Source organism: Juglans microcarpa x Juglans regia, chromosome 3S, assembly GCF_004785595.1.
Source record: "Juglans microcarpa x Juglans regia isolate MS1-56 chromosome 3S, Jm3101_v1.0, whole genome shotgun sequence".
Lineage (NCBI taxonomy): Eukaryota > Viridiplantae > Streptophyta > Magnoliopsida > Fagales > Juglandaceae > Juglans > Juglans microcarpa x Juglans regia.
The window spans coordinates 20,124,018-20,148,797 of NC_054599.1; the positions used below are offsets into that span (position 1 = coordinate 20,124,018).

General features: G+C 38.2%; 3 protein-coding genes and 1 non-coding gene across 6 annotated transcripts; 1 reads left to right on the plus strand and 3 right to left on the minus strand.

Annotated features, from left to right (window-relative positions):
• The first annotated feature begins 234 nt into the window (after window positions 1–234).
• LOC121257060 (ureide permease 1-like) lies at window positions 235–6,685 on the plus strand. Of its 2 annotated transcripts, XM_041157929.1 has the most exons (8): window positions 235–960; window positions 1,514–1,841; window positions 3,524–3,662; window positions 3,851–4,025; window positions 4,981–5,119; window positions 5,403–5,777; window positions 5,983–6,166; window positions 6,506–6,685. In XM_041157929.1, exons 2-7 carry the CDS (start codon window positions 1,605–1,607, stop codon window positions 6,133–6,135), a joined length of 1,218 nt encoding a protein of 405 aa, XP_041013863.1. In that variant the 5' UTR covers window positions 235–960; window positions 1,514–1,604; the 3' UTR covers window positions 6,136–6,166; window positions 6,506–6,685. The 2 variants fall into 2 exon arrangements, with proteins under 2 accessions (XP_041013863.1, XP_041013864.1); XM_041157930.1 differs by lacking the exon at window positions 6,506–6,685 and having other exon boundaries at window positions 237–971; window positions 5,983–6,293.
• Window positions 6,686–7,482: 797 nt separating this feature from the next.
• TRNAN-GUU lies at window positions 7,483–7,556 on the minus strand. Its single transcript has one exon. It is a non-coding gene; the product is annotated as a tRNA-Asn (tRNA).
• Window positions 7,557–8,869: 1,313 nt separating this feature from the next.
• Window positions 8,870–13,352, minus strand: LOC121258039 (magnesium transporter MRS2-5-like). Of its 2 annotated transcripts, XM_041159369.1 has the most exons (8): window positions 13,063–13,351; window positions 12,098–12,297; window positions 11,676–12,004; window positions 11,414–11,484; window positions 10,096–10,224; window positions 9,690–10,031; window positions 9,268–9,315; window positions 8,870–9,157 (listed from the first exon to the last, which is right to left on the minus strand). In XM_041159369.1, exons 2-8 carry the CDS (start codon window positions 12,109–12,111, stop codon window positions 8,927–8,929), a joined length of 1,164 nt encoding a protein of 387 aa, XP_041015303.1. In that variant the 5' UTR covers window positions 12,112–12,297; window positions 13,063–13,351; the 3' UTR covers window positions 8,870–8,926. The 2 variants fall into 2 exon arrangements, with proteins under 2 accessions (XP_041015303.1, XP_041015302.1); XM_041159368.1 differs by having other exon boundaries at window positions 11,676–12,297; window positions 13,063–13,352.
• Window positions 13,353–14,852: 1,500 nt separating this feature from the next.
• On the minus strand, window positions 14,853–18,444 carry LOC121258768 (nuclear transport factor 2-like). Its single transcript, XM_041160305.1, has 9 exons — window positions 18,327–18,444; window positions 17,249–17,453; window positions 16,620–16,932; window positions 16,271–16,509; window positions 16,036–16,150; window positions 15,779–15,900; window positions 15,598–15,657; window positions 15,286–15,337; window positions 14,853–15,126 (listed from the first exon to the last, which is right to left on the minus strand). The coding sequence occupies exons 2-9, from the start codon at window positions 17,441–17,443 to the stop codon at window positions 14,978–14,980; spliced, it is 1,245 nt and encodes a 414-aa protein (XP_041016239.1). The 5' UTR covers window positions 17,444–17,453; window positions 18,327–18,444; the 3' UTR covers window positions 14,853–14,977.
• Window positions 18,445–24,780: the final 6,336 nt, after the last annotated feature.

Below are 24,780 nucleotides of genomic sequence, written 5' to 3' on the forward strand. Positions count from 1 at the left end.
TTATATTTATTTAAAATAAATTTAACAGATCCTATAAAGAGTTAACGTGTGTGAGATTACTTGTTGGATCTTTATCTCTTAGACTCTTACCACAATATCAGATTTTTTTAAAAATTGCAATCGTGATGGCCATTGGCCAAGAGGAATACTCCGTAACAGCAAGCTTGTTACGGGGTATTACTCTTTCAGAAGAGAACTTCCGAGTTCCGTGTGAAAAGGGGAGGCAATGAAAATGACCCACAAACAAGCTAGCTAGAATCACACACAAAGTGACAAAAAATAAAACACTCCGAGAATATGAAAATCTGGTGATGGTCGTACTCCGCACCGGCTTTTATCAGTAGTATCAATTTGATTACTGTATTCACTTTTTAATGTTAAATATAGCAACCCATCCATATTTTAATATGAAAACTGTTTTACTTTTGATTCCCCTGTATTGAGGTTGTGAATATTCGGAATCGAATCATGTGCAAGTTGCATTCCCTAGCATGATTTATGTTGGGTTTTCCTTGTGGACATCTTCCTGCAATTTTTTCAAACCACGAGGTCGACTTCTCGCGATTCTTTGACCCGGAATTATATAATAATATAAATCCGCCCATCTCTACCTTGGATGACTTATTGCGAGTGAACGTGGGAAACTGTAAAAGAAGCAACTGTATCTCAGGGAATCCGCATCCAAGGTTTCCGATTCTGAAAGCTCTTTATAGCTTATATGATTGATTCGTTACACGGCTTACATTATCACCCTCTGTATCCAAACTGCTCTCTCTAGGTTCTCTGTGTTGCCACTCTCTTGTCCGTTTCTCCCGGTTTTGCACGTAGTATGGAAACTTCCTACCTAAGAATCTGAGGTTGTGAATTTGTGATCGTGATTGTGATGCGTGATGCGTGCGGAGGATTTCTTTGGCCTACTTTGGTGTCCCATGTAGTGGGGTTTGCATCGGGTTTTGATCGGTAGGTGAATTGTAAGTTATAATTTACATTCCTTAAAAAGTGGGCTGTAGATACTTTTGAGATTTCTTGTGTGGACAGTTGGGTTTCTACGTTTTTCATTAGTCATTAGAGTATTGGATTTTGCTCTGTAACGCTGTGTGTTCCGGATGCTTCGCTGTTTTCGCCGCCACTAGTGATCTTTTGCCTGTTATTTTACTCAAGATATTCTCTTTGGGACCCTCTGAATTGCATATTCTTAATCATGAGGAGCAGTAGCCATAAGTTAAATCTTCTGAATCTGTGGTTCTATAATTCACCTGTTCTCTTTCATTTCCGCTGTGTATGTGAAGATTTTGTTTTCTTTCTTACTTACACAGTCAACGTTTCTCTTCTTCCCTTTATAGTGGGACCCCTGTATTTCAGTTTTTTGCAGCAACTGAATTTCCATCCTGTTTTATGGGTCTGGAATGCTGCAAGTGCTTTTATTGGCTATCAAAATGAGTGGGTAGTACTATACTACATGTACGTGGTAAGCCAGATGAAACAGAGTAATTCATATTGCCTCTCCCTGCACGATTTTTCTAGGAGGGTCTCCCTGCTGGATTTTCATTGAATACCTCCTCAATTACTCCAACTGAGAGGATTATACATCTGGGGATTTGAAAATGTATTTGGTGGAGAGCAAAGGAGGTGCCATCCTATGCATGCTGATTTCCTTGATGTTCTTGGGCACATGGCCTGCTGTTATGACTCTCCTGGAAAGACGTGGTCGTCTTCCTCAACATACTTACCTTGACTACTCGATCACAAATCTCTTGGCTGCTGTCATTATTGCTTTAACATTTGGGGAGATAGGCAAGAGCACACCTGCTTCGCCCAATTTTTTTGTTCAACTTTCTCAGGCAAGTCTCTATGTATATTAGAGGTGGCGTTCTTAACATTTTGTTATCATTTATGTCTTTTATCTGGTGAATAAATTACTGTGACATATTTCTCGAAGCATTTGCAAACCAGTCCTCATGAAAATAATGTTGGAAAATGAAAATTAATTCTGATGAAAGTATAAACGTGAATAGAAAAGATGCATTCTTCAATGCAAAGTAAAAACAATATGGTAGAGTTTTATTTTCTGGTGTTACTGTTGTTAATTGTTATGATCTAATATAATCATGTTATTTTCCTTTCTTATGTTTAGGTATGCTTCTAATGCGACCTCTTGCAGGGGAAGAAAATATTGGGAATCTGACGACTTGTTTATTGTAGTCACCATAAATAACTTGCTCTTTTTTATTCTTCTGTCTGAGCTGGAAGTATAAAGGACATGATTTCACATTTTTCTATGGATATGAGTTGGATAGATCTGGAAACCCAATTTTTTTGCTCCACTTGTGGTAAAAAACCCAACTAAATCACATTAACATACATGCCAACCTTCTACTTTGTTCTCTCTCTTCCCCCAGTTCATTGGGCTATCACCTTTTCCATGCATATGAAATGAAAAGGGGCAAAAGTACTGTCTAAGATCAGTATACAGAAAAGAAAGAAATACTTCATTCTTTCGATCTTTACATGGATTGGGAACTGTAATGACTGTAAATTTATTCAGCTATAACTCTGAACAATTAAAACGGAGGAGCTTATCGTATGTAGATTGATATCCCATGTTTTATTGCTTAACTAAGTATGTGGAAACTATCAGAAAGTTTGGGTGCAGATCTATGAAAAGAAGGAAGATGGAGGTTTTTTTTCCTGAGTGGAGTTATATAATCACTAATAGTGCTCTAGTGTATTATGTCTTCTCTCTCTCTCTGGGGATGTAAGATTTTAACTGCAGTAAAAAATTTGCTTGCTTGTATGAAAAAGTATGAAGTTATCTTTCTGAACAGCTCACTTGTATGAAAAATTCCTGCAACTCTGTTGTGTCAATAATAGTTATATGTGATAACAGCTGATTTGTTGTTGAAGTCTGGTTGTATAGCTTGGGTTCAAGTCCTCCCAACTGCTTGAAAATTGTCTTCGCTCTGTGCAACTTCCAAACTAACAATTGGCTGTTGTTCGTGAGGAAAAAATGGGTGAAAATATGAACTTAATTTTTAGTTGATGCTCTTGATGATTTCACTTAGGAAATCCATCTACTCCAGACTTTCTAGGATTTAGGCGGCTAAACTCTGGTATTGTGATTTATTGGCATGTTTACCAATTGACTCTAGGACACCATAGTGTGAATGCTGGGACGTAATGAGGGGATGCTCTTTTGAGATGAGAGAATGCCTTTGAAGCTGTTGAAGGATGCTGAATGAAATGTCATTGGATGACGAGATCTCTGTTGTTGCTTGGGGATGATGCCATGCTTTCTTAAATAATTGAATCTACAGTAGGCGGTTCATTTTGAGTTAGTTTTTGTTCAATCCCCCATCAAGTTGTAATTATGTACCATAAGTATGTTAATTGTGTTGTGTCTCAAACAGAAGTAGTTCTGAATCTTCTGAGGTGATTGATGCTACATAGTTGGACATGAGTCTTGGTTCAATGGCATCATATCAGTTACAACTGATGTGTGATTTCATTATGGTGCTTGATGCAGAATAACTGGCCCTCTGTTTTGTTTGCAATGGCGGGTGGGGTGGTGCTCAGCATTGGCAACCTATCTACTCAGTATGCTTGGGCTTTTGTTGGTTTATCAGTGACTGAAGTGATCACTTCAAGCATCACTGTGGTTATAGGTGTCTCTCTATCTCTCCACACAGTGGCACATCAACATGCACACCTGAGCACGTGCACACACCCACACACATTCTTATGTATGTGCACATCTATTTGTGTCTGGATATGCATTTTAAACAGAAACCATGAAATAAGAGGTTGGCAAGATGTATTTTTTTCATTATAGTCTCTCTTCCGATTGTGACAGGCACAACCTTGAATTACTTTTTGGATGACAAAATCAATAAAGCTGAGATTCTTTTCCCTGGTGTTGGTTGCTTCTTGACTGCGGTTTGTCTTGGCTCTTTTCTTCATGCATCCAATGCAGCTGATAATAAAAAAAAGCTTGAAAGTTTGTCAAGTGATTATACAGTTGGAGCCGAGTATGCCTCTGTCCTCATTAGTTATAAATGGAATTGTGCTGATCTAGAACTAAGGTTTCTGTTGTCTATAGAAACTGTTGCCTAATCGGTTTCCTATATGGGCCAAATAGCTTGCAGAATCTTGAATCCTTATTGGTTATTAAACTCTTTCAATGTGGTTCGTTTTTGCATTATTTTCTGTTATTTGTTCTGGCTTAGTTTTTTCCCATGGGAAACAATATCCAAAAAATAAAAATTACAAATCATTGTTGTCCTGGGTTTCAAATTAATACAATTTTTGGGTGACGTGCTTGCATACGAGAGATGAATGAGAAACATAGACATGGGCCAGTCAATGATAAGCAGCAACAAAGTGTAAAAGACTCGGATTAAATAAAAAGAAGCTTTTTTTTTTCCTTTTGGAAAGTCAATGAAGTAACTGGTTTAGATAGTGAGTTGAGATGAGATGAGTTGAGATGGTTTGTGAATAGTTTGAGTTAAAATGTTTTATGGAGTTTTGGAAAATGAGAGAGAAAAGTTGAATAAAAATATTATAAAATTCAAATATTGTTAGAATATAATTTTTGCTTTGGGATTTGAAAAAGTTGAATTGCTTTTTGTTTTTATTTAGAAGATTGGAAAAATTGTAATAATAAGGTAATGATTAGATGAAAAAGTTGAATATTTGAAATTGAAAAGTGTTTGTCTTTGTGGTGTTTGGATATTGAGATGAGATGAGGATGAGATGAGATGGGATGAGATGAGATGAAAGCATCTCTCTATCCAAACCAGGCGTCATTATACAATGTTGCTTTTCCACTTTATCTTTGATCTCTGAAAGAGTTCCTTGCTCTAAATTTGCAGCGTTAGGTAATTTTTCAGTAAAACTTATACTGCATCGGGGATTCTTTCCTTTCTTCTCATGCAGTATTGATCATATAAAGCTGATGCTTCTACAAACTGAACTTTTTGACAGGGCTGCAGATGTTTCCACGTCTAAAGAAACAGTTACAAACAATGGTAAGGACCTCGAAAATGGAAGTTATTCTGCAGAGAAAGCCAAAGCTGGGACTGCAGGTTTTCTCATAGCACTTGAGAACAGAAGAGCAATTAAGGTGGGTGGTTATTAATCTAAATTATATTCTCTCACTGCGGCTTCGATAGCCATGGATGGTATTAATCTTGAACAATGGCACTTTCATTTATTTATCTCCCACGTGCATGAAATCAATGTGAGGTAATTGTACTTGAAATTATAAGCTGATGACTGCCCAGAACCTCTATACTTTTTTATTGGCCCACTTCTTTCTTTTTAAATGAATTGCTCAACCACCAGGCATATATAGACATCTATCCATGGATGTAACACTTAGACTACATGTATGATTCTGACTGCAGGTGTTTGGGAAGAGCACCTTGATTGGACTGACCATAACTTTCTTTGCTGGTGGCTGCTTCTCTCTATTCACACCAGCATTCAATTTGGCAACAAATGATCAATGGGACACTTTAAAGGAAGGGGTTCCTCACTTGTCTGTCTATACAGCATTTTTCTACTTCTCAGTCTCCTGTTTTGTCCTTGCCATCATTCTGAACATCACCTTCCTTTACCACCCTGTACTAAATTTACCCAGATCATCACTTAAGGCTTATGTGAGAGACTGGAATGGCCGAGGCTGGGCCTTTTTGGCTGGATTTTTGTGTGGGTTTGGCAATGGTCTCCAATTTATGGGAGGTCAAGCTGCAGGATATGCAGCAGCAGATGCTGTTCAGGTTAGTGTTATTTCGTATATAAGATAGTCTAGTGTAATGCATCCATAAAATCGTTGAAAAAAATCATAAGATTTCTTTTGTCAGTAAATTTTCGGCTTAAATACATCCACTTTTTCTCTTAAAAACTGGTAGAAAAAGTGTTGCGCCTGGCACACCTGCATGTTCACCAACTGCTGATGCTCATTTCAATTTGGTGTAATATCAGGCACTTCCACTTGTGAGCACCTTTTGGGGAATACTTATCTTTGGAGAGTATCGGAAATCATCAGGAAGGACATATGTATTACTTGTCAGTATGTTGTTTATGTTTATTGTAGCTGTTGGAGTTCTTATGGGATCATCAGGGCATCGAAAATAAGTAGGCTGCCGGAAGGGCATTGCTAGAAATTGTACAAAGCATAAATGATCAATTTAGTTGATACACTTGTCAAGAGTAAGCATATTCTGCTGCTTAGGTGATTGGTTGAGATGCAAAGTTGCATAAATATATGGAATTTAATGGATCTCTGTCAGCATCAAGTGGTTGATATAGAAACTGCACATAAATGTATTTGGAATCGTTCTTTCGATATATCCTTGTAAATTTTCTTTCCAGTACGCGAATTGCAAGTGTTCTCTGTTTCATGCAATAAAAAAAGAATGCCCCCTTCCCTTCCTCCTGCTATGTCATTTGAATCTTAATGATTTGCATTGTCTTTTTTGTTTTGCTTTTATTTATGTTTTTTGTTCCACCTTCTTAAAATTAATTGCACTCCTCTGGTATTTCTGGTTGATGCATTGCTATGGTGACGGACGCTGGTTGATCTTGTGAATGTCCATCTATTCTGATCAATATTGGCTTCTGCTGTCCATTTTGAGTGTTGAGACAGCATGTATCTTTTAGGGATATGCATAATAATTACACTGTACTGTTGTAATGACCATTTTGGTGGAAATTTTAGTTGCCTTTTTTTTTTCTTTTTTTCTTTTTTTAAAGAAGAGGAGCCAGGACCAAGTTCCACCAAATTTTGGACTCAAAGGAATGGCCTGAGGTGAAAGTAGGAGTGTGAAATCATGCTTAAGATTTGATTTGGAAGTCTTCGAATGTCAGCCTAAAGTGCAGACTATGTTCTTTGCCCTGATTGCATTCTGCTGTATATCTGCTCAATTTCTCTATTTGATTGTCTAATCAACGATAACAACAGCATTTGTTCTAATTTAGACATTCCCAAAATGCAGTGACTTCTCTTTCTTGGCCAGCAAAAATGAATGAATTTTTAGTTTTGAAAACGTTTGTACTCTTGAATAACGGATTTATGATAGATCCCCACAAATTACGAAAGGAAAGAGGAGCTTAATGAAATAGAACAACACTCAGGTTGTGTTTGGAAAGATGAAATCACCTCAACCTATCTCAAACCAATCATTGATGAGATTCGTTACTTTTTCAACTTCTCATAACAAGTGAAGACCCATCTCAAGTCTCAACCTACTTCATACATTCAAACACATCTTAACGGAACTTATAAAATATTACTATTCTTAAATCAACTCAGACAATAAGATCACATTATTATAGTTGGGAAACATTCTCTCTTTCAAAGCTCTGTTGTTATAGATAAGAGAAGTAAGCTTTCAAGATATGAATGAATTATTACAAATTCACAGGAATGAAACATTAATAAATCATTTATTATATACAAAAATAAAAAATCGAAAACAAAAACGCTAGAAGGAGGGCTCGAACCTCCGACCTTGTGGTTAACAGCCACACGCTCTAGCCAACTGAGCTATTCCAGCTGTTGTTTTTGTAAATCGTTCTTTTTTATTATATTGTAGAGACCATACTCACATCATCATCGGTTGAGCAAGCGTGAACCTTGAGAGTTGAGATATTCCGAGAAATCTCGATCTCTTCTGTAAAACATTTCAAGGAAATTTAGCCTGTAGGCATCGCATCCTAAAGAAAGTTTGCCAATTTTGATTTTCACCTACCTAGAATTTATTTACTCAAATATTCTTTATCCGAAGGCTTTTATTTATTTATTTATTAGCTGAAGACTCCTATAAGTAAACACAATTGCATTCATCAACCTTGTTTTTTTTTTTTTTTTTATTTATTTATTGTCTGTCCTCTTACTCCTTTTGCTTTTAAAATTCTGCTACGTACAATCACTTTTATGTACTCTATATATTTTACTGATGTGATTGATCGAAACAGTTATTTTATATTAAAAAAAAATGATGCAGCTAATCATATTAGTAGAATGCGTAAAAAAGTATATAAAAGTAACTGCATATAAAGTTTTTATTGCTTTTAATGCCATTAATTGCACCTAATTTCCCTCAATAAATCCATGTAGCAAAAGAACATCCAACAACTGAAGCTACTCAAATGTTCATGGTCAAGGAGACTATACTTTTGAGATATGGAGCGGAGAAGATATAGATATATAAAGAAAAATGATAACATAAATCACTATTTCACAACTAATTAACAACAACTATCTAATAAAATAATGGTTTTTAGAGTTTTTATTTTTATTTCTATTTTAATTTGTTAGCGTTTAAATTTAAAAATAATATTATGTTAAGATGAAGTTGTAAATAAGTTGTGAATTAGTGATTGTTCTATCATTCCTCAAATATAAAATGGGCCACATACTATCTTATATCTATTGAGCATTTAATGTTTGCTCTAGAAATTCACTGTGACAACTATAAATGTTGTGTAGTCCGCTTCATGTGTCTCTCTCTCCCACTCTAAGAAACCCAAATCCCTTCCAGAGAAGGCATATTCACTGTGACTGCCTCCCAGTTTAGTTGAAGGATGAACTTGTGAATCCCAACAGCTCGTAGCCATGTTCAAGACCTATTATGGAACTGCTGAGCGCTTCAACCGTTGAGGGATAGCTTAGCAGAAGCTGCTGCTGAATAACCCACTCAGCCGGTGATCAGATGGCCAAAGTACCATTCTTTCATGTGTACTGATCAATAGCACCATATGTTGTAAAATACCTATTCTGCAACCCCTGGCTTAGATTGAACCATTTCTGCTTCCCCGCGGAGGGGAGGGGGAAGACATGAACAGAGGGAAGAAACCCGCAATGGAATTACAGTTCCAAAGTCAGAACCTTGTACCTTTATTTACGTCCAGTTCACAACAGAATTTACAATGGAAAGACTTTCCTATGCCTTAAATAAATTAGGAAACAGACATACAAAAACCCACAGGTAAAACCAGTAAAAACCAGAACCCAATTGAAAGTAGAGGGGCGGTCAAAAATTGAGTCTGCAAAGTTCATTCCAAATACTGCAGTTACCGAAGCAAATACTGCAGCCACAAAGGTCGCAGCCGTAAGAAGCAACTGAAATTGTATGAGCTGGTTCTGAACATTGCCCTATTCATGAACACGGTGAAAAACATAACACATTTTAGTATGTATGTTTTAATATTCAAAGAATATGAGGAAGGCTACATAAAATCTGAAGGTTAAAAATCATGCCTTACCAGTTTAATATTGATCAGATCTTCAGTGTCATCGATGTATTCTTTGAGCTGGGTTACCAATAAAAGAAATAAAATTTGATATCAGCATAAGCAGAGTAAAGTGGCAATTCCTTCAAATCACTTATTGGAGGATTCTATCCCAATAACCAAGTGCCTCTCTTTATGAGTATGGATAGCATAACATGCTCACACCTGCCGAATTCTATGCAATAAATCACATCTGAATCGGGCCTTGATGATAAGAAATCATATATGCAAGCGGGTTGGTTAGAGATAAGTGATAGGAGATGTGGCAAAGTCAGATGATACAAGTAACTTACTAATTTCCCAATTATAAATCTCAAAACTAAAATATTTTTATATAAGAAACTAAACATATTAGGTCAAATGTATGCTTTACAGGGAGTCAAAACATCTCATACCGATGACAACTTGCTCATGGTATTGTCAATGACAACAAAGTATGCCTCAAGCAACATTTCCAGTTGTTCAATGTTCTCTCCGTCAGATGAACCCATTAAGCTTCCATGTTTGCTTGAACTCATGATACTACTAAAAGCCCTTTGCAAAAATGGAGCTCCACTGAAGGCCCCCACAGGTGAAACAGGAGCAGATTTTGAAACCTCTCTGGCCCCACCTGAAGTATCAGTTCGTACAGAAACGTCATTTAACAGATAAGCCTCTGACCTTTGTTTCTTCTCAGTCAGATACATCTCCGCCATATCCCCATCATCATCCATAAGATGCTCTATTTCATCTCGGACCTGGAAATTTAATTTAATTTAGGACATGAGAAGCAAGGAGATATCCTAGACTTGACATATTTACCTTCTGAACTCGCTGAGTCAAGGCAAGGAGGTGGCCTTTGAGTCTACGCACACGTTCCAGATTAAGAGTGCTAATAGATGTCGCCAATTCATCTAGCACAGGATATATCTCCCTTTCCAGTTCTTTTACCTATCAAATCCAGAAACTTCATAGTGCAAGGTGTTGAACAGAAAATAATATTTCAAGCTTCATTTTGTCAAGCAGACCTTCCAAAATTCAGAGTCCACTAAATAACACATTTCCATGTAGATTGCATGATACTTTAAATACATATTCTTACCCACTTAATAGCTTCTAGCGAAACCCAAGTTGTGCCAAACCCATCAAAGTACAAAAGTGAATGCAAATATTAAGCTCGAGACATTAGAAACAATCCTGTAGATTTAGTTTGGGAGTATTTCCTGCTAAATTATTATGTTAAAATTGTGGTTATGTTTGACAAATTTTCAACAGAAAAATATGGATCTAAATAGAATTCAATGGTGGAGAAGACTTCATATAAGCACCAAGTAATTGAGATTGAGGCTTTTTTGGCTCTCTAAAGAAAAACAAATTAATGAAACAGGTAATATCCAATCAGGAAATACTTTCCCACATGCATGCAATTCATCCCAACAGACTCATCTGAAGTAATACGAAGACTTCACCTTTTTTCTCTTATAACTTAATATGAAGACTTCATCTTAATTGCCAACCTCAGTTCAAGATGAATATATCAGAGTACTAAAAGAACAAGGAAATGTTGTCCCAGATTCAATCTGATCCAAGACTGCAAACCAAGCTTCCACCTAATATGGAGTAAGGATTGATTATCTGGGGGTAAGGTGACAGTTTTAATAGTTTGGTGGTCATATTGCAAAAAGAGTTTGAGGGAGGGTGTTAAAAGGCATTTTCCTCTTTAAATTATAACTTTATGGAGATAAGCCCTTATGCTCAGGGTTAAAAAACGTGTGTCAGACCAACCATATCAATCATAAGGAGCTAAGACTGATAACAGTACGTTCCAGGTCCGAGTAGTGTGAAACGAGATGCAAAGATGGGTTTAAAATTCTCATCAGTGATCATCAAATGGGATTGATTGATTTATTTATTTTTTATAGGCACAAATGGGATTATTTTAAGAACGCCAAAAGCACACCAATCAGATTTGTGGACAAAAACCCAAAGGAATATCCTTCTGAATATTAAAGTTTGAGACATTATAAAACTGGATTTTTTCCTTATCAAGGACATTCATAATTGTTCCCAAAGTGGTGTGGCAACTTTACCAAAAAGAAGAAGGCAATTTCCATAAATTGGTTGTGTTGCAGATTGTTACCTGAGCATCTAGAGACATGCATATTAATTCCAGAGCTAGCTCCAATGCCCTAAATTCGAAAGGCAGATCCTCTGAATCAAATTGGTAGACATCATAAGCAATCCATGCAAAAATTTAACTTTGTAAAATTAAAGAGTTCAAAAGGCTCCACAGCATGGTATCAGCACCCTTTCTCAGCAAGAACTTAAGATGTGCTTTTGAAGGTAGAACCAAGTATTCTGTTCAGTTCAATAACCAATTTAGCTTGGAATGATTTTCTTACCAGCTTTATCTCTATTCCTCCGAAGGCGTTTGCACAATTCTGACTTGTACTGAACAACACATCCATCCAAGGAATTCATCAGGATAACCTCATCGGCAGTGATTATACACCTGATCTGTTCAAGACTGACCACAATAGCGTTCTCCCGTCCTAATATTGTAGAAGGATAAATGAACAAAGGGTCCAAAAGTCGGAGATCCCTGGCAGGCAAAGAACAATGCCTCATTATCGTGGCCTTGTCAAGCTTCAAAATCTTTGAGTTCCCATTTTTATCAATTTTAATCCAAGATCGACTCCCATGACCTCTTTTCTTCAAGCCTGCAGTAAGACTAGACCCACGACTTCCATTCTCATCTAAATTGGACCTCTCAGTGTTCTGAGAAGATGCAGATTCAGAAAGATCAAGAGAAAGAAAATGATACCGTGGTTTTTCCATTATTTTTTACTTTTTCCTGCTTTGCTTCCTAGATGAGAATTGCTTGAGCATTGCCCACATCAGTATATGTTAGATGGTATCTAAATGTCACCATGTCATAAGCACAGTCTTGCTTGTGCAAGCAGGTCAATGATCATATTTGAAACCAGATCAACTGAAATTAACCTCATCCACTGAATATAAAACCTGAAAGTTAGAAGTGTTGTATAAGTAAAAATAAAGGGCTAAATGTGAACAAATCCCCTAAAACCATCACTTCAATGGAGAAGCAATCAACTCTGACTGGTCGGGAGAATTATAATTTTAGTTGAAAAGGATATAAAATATAAAGAACATTTTAGTCTTTAGATTAGATCTTTCCAATTTCACCACACCAAAACTAAACTAGCTCCACTAAGTTAACGAAGTAGAGCTCAAAGAGACTTGAAAGTCATATTAAAATTCGTCCAAATAACTGTAAAAAATATGTTGCTTACCGAATTTAATAAGAAATAAAAACCGAAAGCAACAAAAACCAATGGCTTTCTTTCTTTAATGCATCTAAACTTGCCAAAATTGCTAAAATCGTCCACGCGCCACTGACGGAAAGTAATAGTTTTGCCAGGAGCATTCCAACCGAGATGAAAAACAGCACGAGCAACTTAGATTTTCGGTTTTCAAACCCCGAAAACCCAAAATTTTCGTTCTTTAAGAACCATATCAGAAATTTCAATGCATCTATTGTCCCACCATCTATAACAATCGTATACAAATGGAAACACAGAATAGCTACTGTAGTGGCACCAAACCCCAACCAACGATAACGTAACTTTTCACCAAAACGAAAGCATGAAATGAAAACCCATCAGCCGATTCTTGACGGCTATTCAGTAATCACAGAACCCGTATAAAATGAAAACCAATCAATCATAGAGAAGCCCAGATGAAGAGATGGAAGAATAACAAACATACCTCTCGAAGATTGGTTTCAGATGTTGTCAAAGCTAATCTAAGGATAGGTTGGGTAACTAAAATCGAAGAGAAAACAGAGATTTGTTCCCCCGTCCGGCGAACAGAGAAAATACCCTCGGTTGAAAACATGGCCTCAGGAGCCTGTTACCATGAGAGAGTTCTTGAACATTTTGCAAGTCCATACGGATACATTTTAGCCTAAATAACCGTGAGAAAACGAAAGAAGGAAAGAAAAATGGGAGAATTCATGGATGGGCCACTGGGCCTTTGGAAAGCAAGAAAATAACGCAAGTAAAAAGAGTTCATGGATACGTCGAACGATGTGATTGTTATGAAAAAAGATATTTATAGTTTTGATTTTTCTTCTATGATTGACGCATTATTTACTGGAAATAATGTTTCAAACTTCTTATTTCTTTCTTTATTCTTTTTCTTGTTTTCTCTTTATTAGTGAATAAGTGGAAAGTAATTTATTTTAAAAAAATTATTTTCAAACCTAGAGTACACAATTTAAAATTTACAGGTATAATTTAATTTAAAAAATAAATTTTAAAATTTAAATATTACAAATCTAATCATATTATTTAAATCATGTAAAATGTATGTTCTATATAATGACTTGACAGATATATCAAGATCCAACTTTTGGTACTTTTTTTTTTTTTAAAAAAAAAAGAGAGAAATGTTAAGTATTCTTATCATGACATAAAAAATAATTCTTCTCATTAGTCACTATTTATTATCCCATACTCGATATTCTGTAAAAAAAATTGTTAAGTGTAAAGTGTGAAAATAAATAATTACTGATATATAACAAAATGCTGACATAAAAATAGCTGGTGGTTGTAGGACTAAAATTTCAAATCAGATTATTAATGTTCAGAGTTTTTATTTGCCTCATTGTTTGAAAAATGAAGGAATGTTATATATAATTTTAAGATGTTCTAGTTCTGTAAATTTTTTTTTTTAAAAAAAGTAACCTATTTTAATTTTTTTATTATTTTTTCTAAAGAGAATACAAAAACTTGCACGTTTAAAATTGTACAAATCATTTCGCAAATCATAAACATAGAATTAGTGATATCTCTATTTGATATTGTTTAGACTTGTTTGATGTTGTGTTGTCAATAATAAATATGAGATGCGAATTACTTCATATTTAAGTCTAAATCAAACCAAGTGGTTATATAATCACTTGAAGATTAAACTTCTTAGTGGTCACATCATCCTTTTTCATTTTGGTAATCCCATAAAAATTAAATTTTATAAAGATGTGAAAGTGATAGTTTCCATTAACATCACTTCTCAATGATCAGATGAACTGTTAAGATGTTATTAAATAATTAACTTTTTATTGATTTAAACTTTTAAAATAGGTAGTTATTTAATTAAATTCGAAACGACAAAACTAAAATATGGATAACATAAAAAATAATAGTCTAAAAACTAGATTATGTACTTAATAATCCAAAATTCAAAACCCTAGAAATAATGGAAAAAATAAAATAAAAAAGTTGGCATTTACATCGTTGAGTAATATTAGGTACAAGTGTTAAATAGATAAATTTCGTATATATCCTTTATAAAAAAGTAAATCTTACTAAAAAAAATAATTTTTTATACTTTTTTAAAATGAGATTTTCTTCTTCTATAAAAGATTGCGCGAGACTTATTTAAAAGATTGCCCGAAACTTATTTATTTAGAGTTTTGTACTAATCATTTTCATTGTCATTAAAAAGAGAAAAGGAAAGAAAAAAAGAGTAAAATGATGAGCCGTCACAGCCAAGTTCATGCTGGCTGCAGCCTTGAGAGCGCTTCACGTGTAGCTAAGCTCTGGCCATTTTGTGTCCATTTTCTCCATTCCGTCCAGTACCATTAGGGTGTGTTCGACTTGAGAAATCACCTCTGATCTTCTCAAAAATCACCTCTGATCTTCTCAAAATCATTTCTGCCATAGCCCCTACCTCCACCAAAACTCCCACCCCTGTAGTTTCCACGAATCCTGAAGTTATCATTTCGAAAACCACCCCGTCCTGATGGAAACTTCCCTCTATCATTGTTTGCTGCAAGAGAAAACTTAACTCCTTAGCTAGCTCCAATTGGATGGGAAGGAGAGTATGTTTGCCCAACTGGCAAAGATGCTGAGATTTCCAGGAAACCATTCCACAAACACAATATCAAAATTAAGAAGAAGAATGATGGGTAAGAGTTCAACTACTTGCCTCGCCTTTCCTCAATGTGAAGTTTGCGATCGAACATGAAGATTGGAGAAGCCTGATCAAATAGAAAAGTTGAAAGTTAGATGTAGAATCACATCAGAACTTCTAAAAACCAAAGTTGCAGATCAGTTCAGAACATGAGGCTCTCTAAAAGCTTCAGTAAGAAGTGGTTGTTTTGGGGGAAAAGAACCCAGTAAAAGCATGGTAACAAGCATAAGATTGAAGTTTGAAATTAAGCAAGACACGATGGGCTTTAGGCTCACGACAAAGAAACAAATTAAGGGGCAAAGAAAATGAAACAGCAGAGGTCAATACCTGCATGGCACTCTGCATGGAACTAGCAGATTCATATTCAACAAAACCAAAGCATGACCCCTGTTGCAAGATAAAGATTACAGTTTTCAATCAATGCCACATCATGGGATGATGAATAGATTTTTTCTATGAACAATAATAACTCTAAATGGAATTAGACCAAGTCAAGTTGGAGATGGACCTTGCTACTTCTAACTTGAATACCATCATGCTTGATAGGACCAAATGTTTTGAAAACTACTTCAAGTTGTTCGGCGGTGGCATGCATAGGCAGATTTGGGAGAAATATGGCATAAGTCTTCACTGAAACAAGAATCAATCAAATATTTTAGAACAAACAATTAGCTGGTAACCAAAATAGAAGGCGTTATAACATCTCATTCTCAGCAATATTCCAGGTATCAATGAACAAGAACACAAGAAGATCAAACACAAAACCTGCATGATCATTTACTATTTCCGAAGTACTATTGGAACTAGCAGCGGAAGCTTGATCGGGTGCTACAGATGCACGGGACCGATGTGTAGATTGGAAAGGGGAGCCCTCACATGAAATGGAGAATCATTCTTCTTCAATGCATGCACCTGGAACGAGCAGGATTATATACACAAGGCAATTGAGTATTTTCAGGTCAGTGATAACACTAGCAAGACGGCTATAAATTTTACTCACCACTGATGCAAAAGACTTCTTTGGAGCACCCTCCTGGACTGTAGGAGCTGTCTCAGTGAGTGGACTTTCAGCACTCTGATTTGAATGATCAATTGAATGCTTCTCATGATCAATTCCCTTTTCACTAACTGACACTTGGCCGTTGGACAATTGTTGACTATCATCCTTATGTTCATGAGTATCATCCTCTACATGGGTAGTTTGATTAGGTTCTGGGTGGTCAGAACAATGAGATGGCTCTGCAATTTTGAAAAAAACAATAAATCCATCAGAGAGGATACTTACCAGGACACTTCGAAAGAAAAACAAAAACAAAAGAATATAGAACACCTCGAAACAAGATAATTACCTGCAGAGCCAGGAGTTAAAGCAACAGCTTTCGAGGCGCTTTCTGTAATATGATTATTTGCCACTGAATCAGCCTGATCATCGGTTTCAGATTCACCCACATGTCTAAAAAAATCATTCAAGACAAAGTATCCTTTCTCTTGGGGAGCTAGAAAGAAAGATTGAGTAAATTTCCTTCTATAATTGTTGTCTCCAGTTAAAAAACCAGTAACTAAAACCATCACCCCACCCTGGTATGAAAACTCAGAATCAGCAGTCAATATTTCTGCCTTATAGTTCACGTTGTCCAAGGATAGTATCCTGTCATTAATGGCCTGTTCCAAAGCGAAAAATGCCAATTTATAAAAAAAAAAAAAAACTATTGAAATTATAACTAGCTAGTTTAAATACTATAAAAAAACCATAAAAAATCTGATTTTTGAGAACTTAAATACCCTGCATGACGTGTGTGTGTTTTAATTAGAATATTGATGATGCTTTTGCAGATGGAATTCGCAAAACAAAACATCTCATTTCATCTCATTTTATTCAATTTTTTAAAAATTTTTTTTTTCATCTCATCTGAACTGTATAATCAAACAATGTGCATTTTATTGATAGATAGCTATTTAATTATTTGGAAAAATTTACTTGCAAAGTTGTGACAGATGAGATGACACCGTCAGGTCCAGGTCGTGTAAGGATGCTTGAATCATTGTAAAATCTGTGAACCTCCTCCGGTGATTGATAAAGAGTACAGTAATACTGATCCACAAATGCATTTCCAACCATCTCTGCACTTGGTACTGCACCTGACTCATCTTCGCTCATGTCGTGTGTTGCCATCTCGATCGATCTACATCAATACAATACATGAATACAATATTAATGGATATCATGAACAATCTTCAAATATCATCATGCATCATTAATCTTTGTCGTCTGTACGTACTCTCGAAAGTATATATAACAGTGTTTTGTTTTGTGACTCCAAACCATTAATGCAGATCAACATGATGAGCTCAATCACCACGCAGTACGCTTAAAGAAGAAAATAATTCCAAGCAATAACAATAACAATATTACAAAAACAATAACCTTTCTGCTTATCCTGCAGGTTATTTACATGAATAATTTTAAATATAGTCGTGGACTAGTGCGCAAGTAATCTTTAAAAAAAATGGTGGGATTCATTATTTGAAAAAATTCATTTTTTATCATATACGTCTCATATTTATTAATTTTTTTAAAAGTTATTGTACGACATTTACGTATTTTATGACTGCAAATATCGTTTCATATATATTATATCCCACGAAATAGTTAAAAACTGTGAACACTAAGGGCCCCCAAAACACTATTTTTTTTTTTTCTCATCGATCAGATCAGAGGTATTTAATTTGCAGTATAGCAAGCGGAAGTACTAGACTTCAATAAATAAATAAAAACAAAGAAACTACTCGAACCTCGTCTAAAAACAATACCTATTAAATCAGACCTAGTTAAAATTAATCCCCCTGAAATCAGCAACAACATGATCAAAAACATGAAACAACGTACGTACGTGAGAACGATAATCAATATTGATCCAAGACGTACGAGATTAATATCATGTTAAGAATGAGGTTGTCCAAGAGCTAGCGATTGATATTGAAAGCCTGATAAACAGGGATATCATCATGAAGCCGTCCGTGATCGAAGAGTATATATATTATATGATCGATGTTACCTGGGCGTGCGAGGAGATTGAAGGTGGTACTGTAAAGAACGCTGTGGCCTGTGGGAGGCGTACGTACGTTGAGAGATCAGATCATCATGTGGTTAATTAATTAATTTGCGAGAGAGAGAGAGAGTCTAGAGAGAGAGAGAGTTTTGAGGACGGAATATATATATATATATATATATATATATATCATCGTGATCATAGACTTAGTTGATCAGGACGGACACGATGATGATGATAGAGAGCCAAAATATTCTTATCCACTAGCTTGATCGATGCAGATGTATATCTTAATTTGGTTGGGTTTCCTAATTCCTTATATAATTCCTAGTCCATCACGAACTCTTACAGTTAGCATATATATCATACGTGCATGCAGCATGCTACAGCTAGCATATCTTAAACCTTAATTTTTTAATTTTTAATTTTTTATTGGGGAACTGGGATTTAATTTGAACGGCTTCGATTAATTTGTTTTTAGTCGTGGACCCATGGCCATGGTGATCATGATCGGTTCGATGTTCAGCAATATTGGTGGGGTTCATAATTAATATTTGTATGTACGTGTATGATACAGTAATTCTGCCTAACTAGAATATATAACTCAAGAAATTAAAAAGGAACAACATAAATCTTTAAAAAAAAAACATAAATAAATAAATGCGTAATACTAGTCAAATTTGTTGTTGATTTTTTCTCTCTCTCTTATCTAAGATATTAGATTTGAAAGAAAAAAATCTTTTGATACGAACTTGAATATCCATAACTCAAGTGAGAGAGGTAGAAATATTCAAAATATTTCAACCCATTATTAAACGAACAATAAATTATTTTATGAATTTATCTATTGTCCAATACTTTAAGGGAAAAACTTTAAACCGGTTTAGCTGTTCTAATTCAATAAACAGCCCTCCAATAATAGCCTTCCATGTAGTCCGTTCGCTTTACAGCACATTATAGAAGTACACATTTGACTAAAACCTATAACAAATGAAAAAAGCTTCCTACGAATTCGAAACCCCTCCCCTGCAAAAAGCCATTGCAAAATCACGACTCTTGCATGAGCAAGAGAGATACAAAATTAACATGAGATGCCTGTGAAGAGACCAAGGGGTGGCAGAGGGAGTATTGACAAGAAGTACTCCAATAACGAGGAACCTCCTAAAAGTTGAAGAAGTAGCCAAAGAAGAAGTCCATCCAAAAAGTCTTTCCAAAAATCCCTTTAAGCGTCTAAAAGAAATCTCCTTGAAACTATATGTACCATTTCCCTTTTATCTCCTGCCCCTTTCGCTTTATGTCATTTTCTCTTACTTTACGTCAAATAATTTATTTTCTCTCCTGACACATTACCCCTTGCATTCCCTTGTCCTTTGTCTGTTCCATTTTTATTTCTCTTTCTTTGTCTTCTAGTGATGACCCCTTAATGAGTTAGGCCTTAAAAATCATTTTGGGCCTGATTTATTTTACTCCTACAGCTGCTCGCAATTCTTAAGGGCAATTTGTTTCAAAAAAGATCTTGGAAATTTTCAAGGGTAAAATATGCAATCGAACTGATCGACCCTAATCCGTAGAGAAATAAATTTTGGGAGCTAGCCCTGGTCATCCGTTCCTCTTGCGTTAATCAGTAAAGATTTCCGAGCGCAGGGTTAAGCGAGAGATGGACTCGACCGCGTAGAGTGCGAGCGCAAACCCCGTCTTGGTGAGATAAGCGGGAGATAGACTCGACCGCATGAAGTGCGAGAGTAAAGCCTGTCTTGGCAAGATAAGCAGGAGATATGCTTGACCGTATGGAGTGCAAGTGCGAAGCCTGTCTTGGCGAGATAAGCGGGAGGTAGGCTCAACTGTATGGAGTTCGAGCATGAAGCTTGTCTTGGTGAGATAAGCAGGAGGTAGGCTCGACTGCATGAGTGTGAGTGCAAACCCCATCTTGGCTAGACAAGCAGGAGGTAGGCTCTACCACATGGAGTGCGAGCGTGAAGCCTGTCTTGGCGAGATATGCTGGAGGTAGGCTCAACTGTATGGAGTGCGAACGCGAAACCTGTCTTGGTGAGATAAGCGGGAGGTAGGCTCAACTGCATGAGTGCCAGCGCGAAGCCTGTCTTGGCGAGAAAAGCAGGAGGTGGGCTCGACAGCATGGAGTGCGAGTGCAAAGCCTGTCTTGGCAAGATAAGCTGGAGGTATGCTCGATCGCTTTGAGTGCAAGCATGAAGCCTGTCTTGGCAAGATAAGCGGGAGGTGGGTTCGACCGCATAGGATGCGAGAGTGTAGCTCGGCTATGGCGGGAGATGGGCCTGACTGCGTAAAGTGCGTACAAAAGTTGGTCATGCAATCAAGTGACTTGCCCGCCTATTTGTACACATAGGAGGTCGGGTGGTCCCTAACCTTTCCCGCCTGTTGACTTTTATAAAAATGGTGAAAAGGGTCGAGCAATTTATAAGATTGGACTCACTCTGAGTCTTGTTGAAAGGCATATGTTCTTCTGGTGTTTCTATTTTCGATGATGTTGGTGAACTTTCCTTTTTTTATGTGAATTACGGTTAACATTAGAGTATGTTTGTTGTAGCTCGCGCGAAGTGGTTAAAGAGCCCGTCGACATTTTAGGTCCACTTTCAAAGGTTGTGGAGCTCTGAGGCACGTTAACTCCGAATGCTCGTTCCAGAAGGTAACCTGCAAGCAGTAGTTATGGTACGAGTGTGAACACTCGGCGTTCACTGGTGGAGATGTTGTCTCAGGTGTAATGTTGGACAATCAAAAGACTGAACTCATACTCGTCATGAGGCAGGCAGGGCCGCCTTAAGGCTGGCCCGCCTGTTGACCTTCAACGAGGAAGGTAAGTAGAAGATGTCCGATCGTGCTGAATTGTCGTCATGGAGCGCGGCGAAGATCAGAGGCTCGACACTTACTGGAGAAGATGTTGTCTTAAAAGTAATGTCGGGTAGTCGAAAGATTGAACCCGTACTTCGCCGTGAAGCAGGTTGGGCCACCTTACGGTTAGACGCACCTGTTGACCCTCACGGGAAAGTAAGTAGGAGATGTTTCAAAAGTCAAATCTGTTAGTGCAAATATTTTTCAATTACAAGTGCAAAATTTGCGAACCTAAGATGTCTTGCTGGGGTGCGGTAAAGGTCTGAGGCTTTATCCGTTTGGCGTTCTGTTGCTAGAAATGAAGTTTTGTTGCAGGAGATGGTGTTCCATTACAGGAGATGACGTCCCAGGAGTAGTTTGGGTAGCCGAAGGCAGACTCGCAGTCCTTCGCGAGAAGAATAGTGCAGTCTTAGGCATTACACTCATCCCTTTAGTGCCTCGCAGGAAGGTAAGTAATTGCTGGAGATTCTGTTGATGGAGATTTTGTTGGTGAAGATTTTGTCTTCTGGTAGCCGAAGGCTGACCCTCACTCATCCGCGAGAGGAATAGAGCATCCTTAGGCATTACACTCTTCCTTTGGTGCCTTGCAGTAAGGTAAGTAGTTGATGGAGATTCCGTTAGTCGAGATTCAGTCTTTGAGTAGCCGAAGGCTAACCCGCACTCCTCCGCGAGAGGGATAGAGCAACCTTAGGCATTACATGCATCCATTTGGTGCATCGCAGAAGGTAAGTAGTTGATGGATATTTCGTGCTACACGGATCAATTATGTTAGTGAAAACAAAATCCACATAAGTTTTGAAGGATACGAACCAGAGTATTTAGCCGCTATGACTAATTTTTGTCCGTTGCTGTTTGCTCACTGTTGTTTGTCATTTCTTCTCTTCCTTGTCCCTCATTTTTATTTTCATTTTTTTAGGTGCATGCTTGTCTGTGATTTCTATCCGTACGGTCAAGTGGGGGCAGCTTGGTGGTAGAAAATGCCAGTGGCGGCAACACTCTGCCTCTAGTTGGGAACGGTTAGCCGAGCGACTGGGTGGGTCAAGACTCCATTGGTCGTGCTTGTGGAGGGCAAGCAAGGGCTAGTGGAGCACGTTGCACAGGCCATGCAACGTTTGCTACATGTTGCCCATGTAGGTAAAAAAATCGGGTGGCCGTGTGCTGGAGGTTGGCTTGAGCCGTGCACTTGTTCACGCTGATCCTGTTGTAGGGTAAGGTTGGCATGGAGTCTACCGTTTATCATGGAAGAGTCTGAGGAGCTTGCATGGCCGAGGAGTTGCATGGTCGTGGAGTCTGGGTGATGAGTCGTCACTGGCCGAGGGAGGCTTTGGCCGAGGAGACCTCTGTCAGTGGTGCATGGCTATGGGCGAGGAGATCTCTGGCCGTGGTGCATGGTCGTGGTGTATGGATATCTCTGGTCGATAAGTTGCTTGGCGACAAATGTATTGGCCGTGGAGCATAGCCGAGGAGTGGAGGTCTTTCGGAGGGCCAGGGGAGACCATGGTCGTGAGCTGGCCGAGGAGCCCAGTGCACGTTTCGTGCACTAGGTGCATGTTTGAGAGGAGTGGCTGGGTAAGCCATGGTGGTCGAGGACCACCATGGAATCTTCAGAAGGTGTCGGTGGCCCTCGTAGTGGCCGCTAGCAAACTCTGGCTACTCACGGCAATTGTTGTGAGCTGGTCGAGGAATCTAGTGCACATTTCATGCACTGGGTGCGTGGTTGAGGGGCCACTAGGGTCAGTCGTGGTGGTTTGGGACCACCCCTTAGATGGCAGAGGATGTTGGCGGTCCAAGTGGTGATCTCCGACGAGATTAAGAGGCTTGTGGCAGTTTGTCGTGAGCTTGCTACGTGCACGAAGTACATGGCCAAAGGCCATTGTTGCCCGTCGTGCATCGGGGCGTGCCAGAGGCACTCAGGCCACGACAGACTTCGTCGACGGTATACATGGTGGCTGCTGGTACCTCTATCTTGCCGTGGTGGGACTAGGCCAAGGAGACCTTGGCCATGTGCAGTCTTGTGCATGCACTTGGTTGGCGCGACGGGGTCTCTACTGGAGGGAGGTGGTTGAGGGTCACCTTGGGAGGTCCAGACTACGCCGGTGGTCTGTGTGGTAGTCGCCGACAGGTTTTCGTGGCTCGCAGTGTGCTTCTGCAAGTACACCGCGGGCCTCGGTGCGTGGCCATGGGCCACCCTCAGCCCACAAGGATTGCCGGTAACCACCTTTGCGCTGACAAAGCACGTTGGCAATCCAAAGGGTGGCAGCCGGTATCCTCCTCGGCACCATGGCTAGTGGTCGAGGGAGCCCAAGGTGCACAGTAACATGCAACCCACACTGTGCATGGCACTGTTCATGCCATGCACAATACATGCATTGTGCGCTCAAGCACTGTATGCTTGTGCAATGTGAGCTTGTTTGTTCCTGCTTGTGTACTCTAAGTGTACTGCATCCTCCCATACATGCCCCTTTATACAGTTCCCTTAAAGGATACTGAGCATTTGCAATTCAAGTGGCGAGTAACTTGGGGTTCCCATCTAGGCAATAAAAGGTTTACTCGCCCAGTTTTTGCAATAGTGTTGTTCATAAAAATAAAAGGCAGAAGGTTGAGGACACTTATCTATAAAAATACTTCATCTGCTCATTTAGATATTTTGTTGCACCGAAAAATCGTTATTCTTCCGCTTCTGGTGTAAAAAGTAACTCAAATCCCACAGACGGTGTCATTATTAACGCCCAAAAACAGTGTAACCCAGAAGGGGAGAAAGATCCATTCCCGAATGCGCTGAGGCGGGCCTCAATTGGTGAGGTGTGGAGCCCCTGGCAGTGATCTGGTGTGGCTGTATGGTGTCCGTGTACGTCCATGGTGGTCAACAGTATTTAAATGCAAAGAAATTAAGAAGAGATTGACACACAAATTTACGTGATTCGGCACTAGGCCTACGTCCACGAGAGTTTGGAAGAGGGAGATTTCACTATAATATGCTTGTTTACAGTCTCTCATAACCTCTCATTTCTTACTTTGCAATGGAAGCTGGAGATCTACTTGTTGTAAAAGATGTTCATTCTAGAGCTCTCTCTAGAGGTTGAAGAAACAACCAAAGAAGAAACTCCCAAGAAGTCTGGCCAAAAATCCCTCTAAGTGTCCAAAAGAAAAGTCTTTGAAACCGTAGGCACCCTCTCCCTTTTATCTCGAGCCCCCCTTTGCTTTATGTCATTTCCTCTTACTTTACATCAAATCACCCATTTTCTCTTCTAACACATTACCCGTACCTTCCCTTGTCCTTTCTCTGTCCCATTTCTCCCTCTCTTCCTTTGTCTTCTAGAGATGGCCCCTCGATGGGCTGGGCCTTAAAAACCATTTTGGATCTGGTGTATTATACCCTCTCACAGTCATAATTAATATTTGTATGTACGTGTATGATACATTAATTCTACCTAGCTAGAATACAGAACTTAAAACATTAAAAAGGAACAACATAAATCTTTTCAATAAAAAAAAGAACAACGTAAATAAATGTGTAATACTAGCCAGATTTGTAGTTGATTTTTTTCTCTCTTTATCTTTTTAGTGGCAGGTGAGCGATTAATGTTAGCTTTCT

Excerpts from the sequence above, each read along its gene's own strand:
- LOC121257060 (XM_041157929.1), top strand. The coding sequence starts at position 1,605 with ATGTATTTGGTGGAGAGCAAAGGAGGTGCCATCCTATGCATGCTGATT. Across the intron at positions 1,842-3,523 it reads TTTTTGTTCAACTTTCTCAG|AATAACTGGCCCTCTGTTTT; the intron begins GCAAGTCTCTAT and ends TGCTTGATGCAG. Across the intron at positions 5,778-5,982 it reads CAGCAGCAGATGCTGTTCAG|GCACTTCCACTTGTGAGCAC; the intron begins GTTAGTGTTATT and ends GTGTAATATCAG.
- LOC121258039 (XM_041159368.1), bottom strand. The coding sequence starts at position 12,111 with ATGGAAAAACCACGGTATCATTTTCTTTCTCTTGATCTTTCTGAATCT. Across the intron at positions 11,485-11,675 it reads GAGGAATAGAGATAAAGCTG|AGGATCTGCCTTTCGAATTT; the intron begins GTAAGAAAATCA and ends AATTTGATTCAG. Across the intron at positions 10,032-10,095 it reads TGACTCAGCGAGTTCAGAAG|GTCCGAGATGAAATAGAGCA; the intron begins GTAAATATGTCA and ends TTAAATTTCCAG.
- LOC121258768 (XM_041160305.1), bottom strand. The coding sequence starts at position 17,443 with ATGGCAACACACGACATGAGCGAAGATGAGTCAGGTGCAGTACCAAGT. Across the intron at positions 16,510-16,619 it reads TTTAACTCCTGGCTCTGCAG|AGCCATCTCATTGTTCTGAC; the intron begins GTAATTATCTTG and ends TCAAAATTGCAG. Across the intron at positions 16,151-16,270 it reads AGAAGTCTTTTGCATCAGTG|TCATGTGAGGGCTCCCCTTT; the intron begins GTGAGTAAAATT and ends TGATTCTCCATT.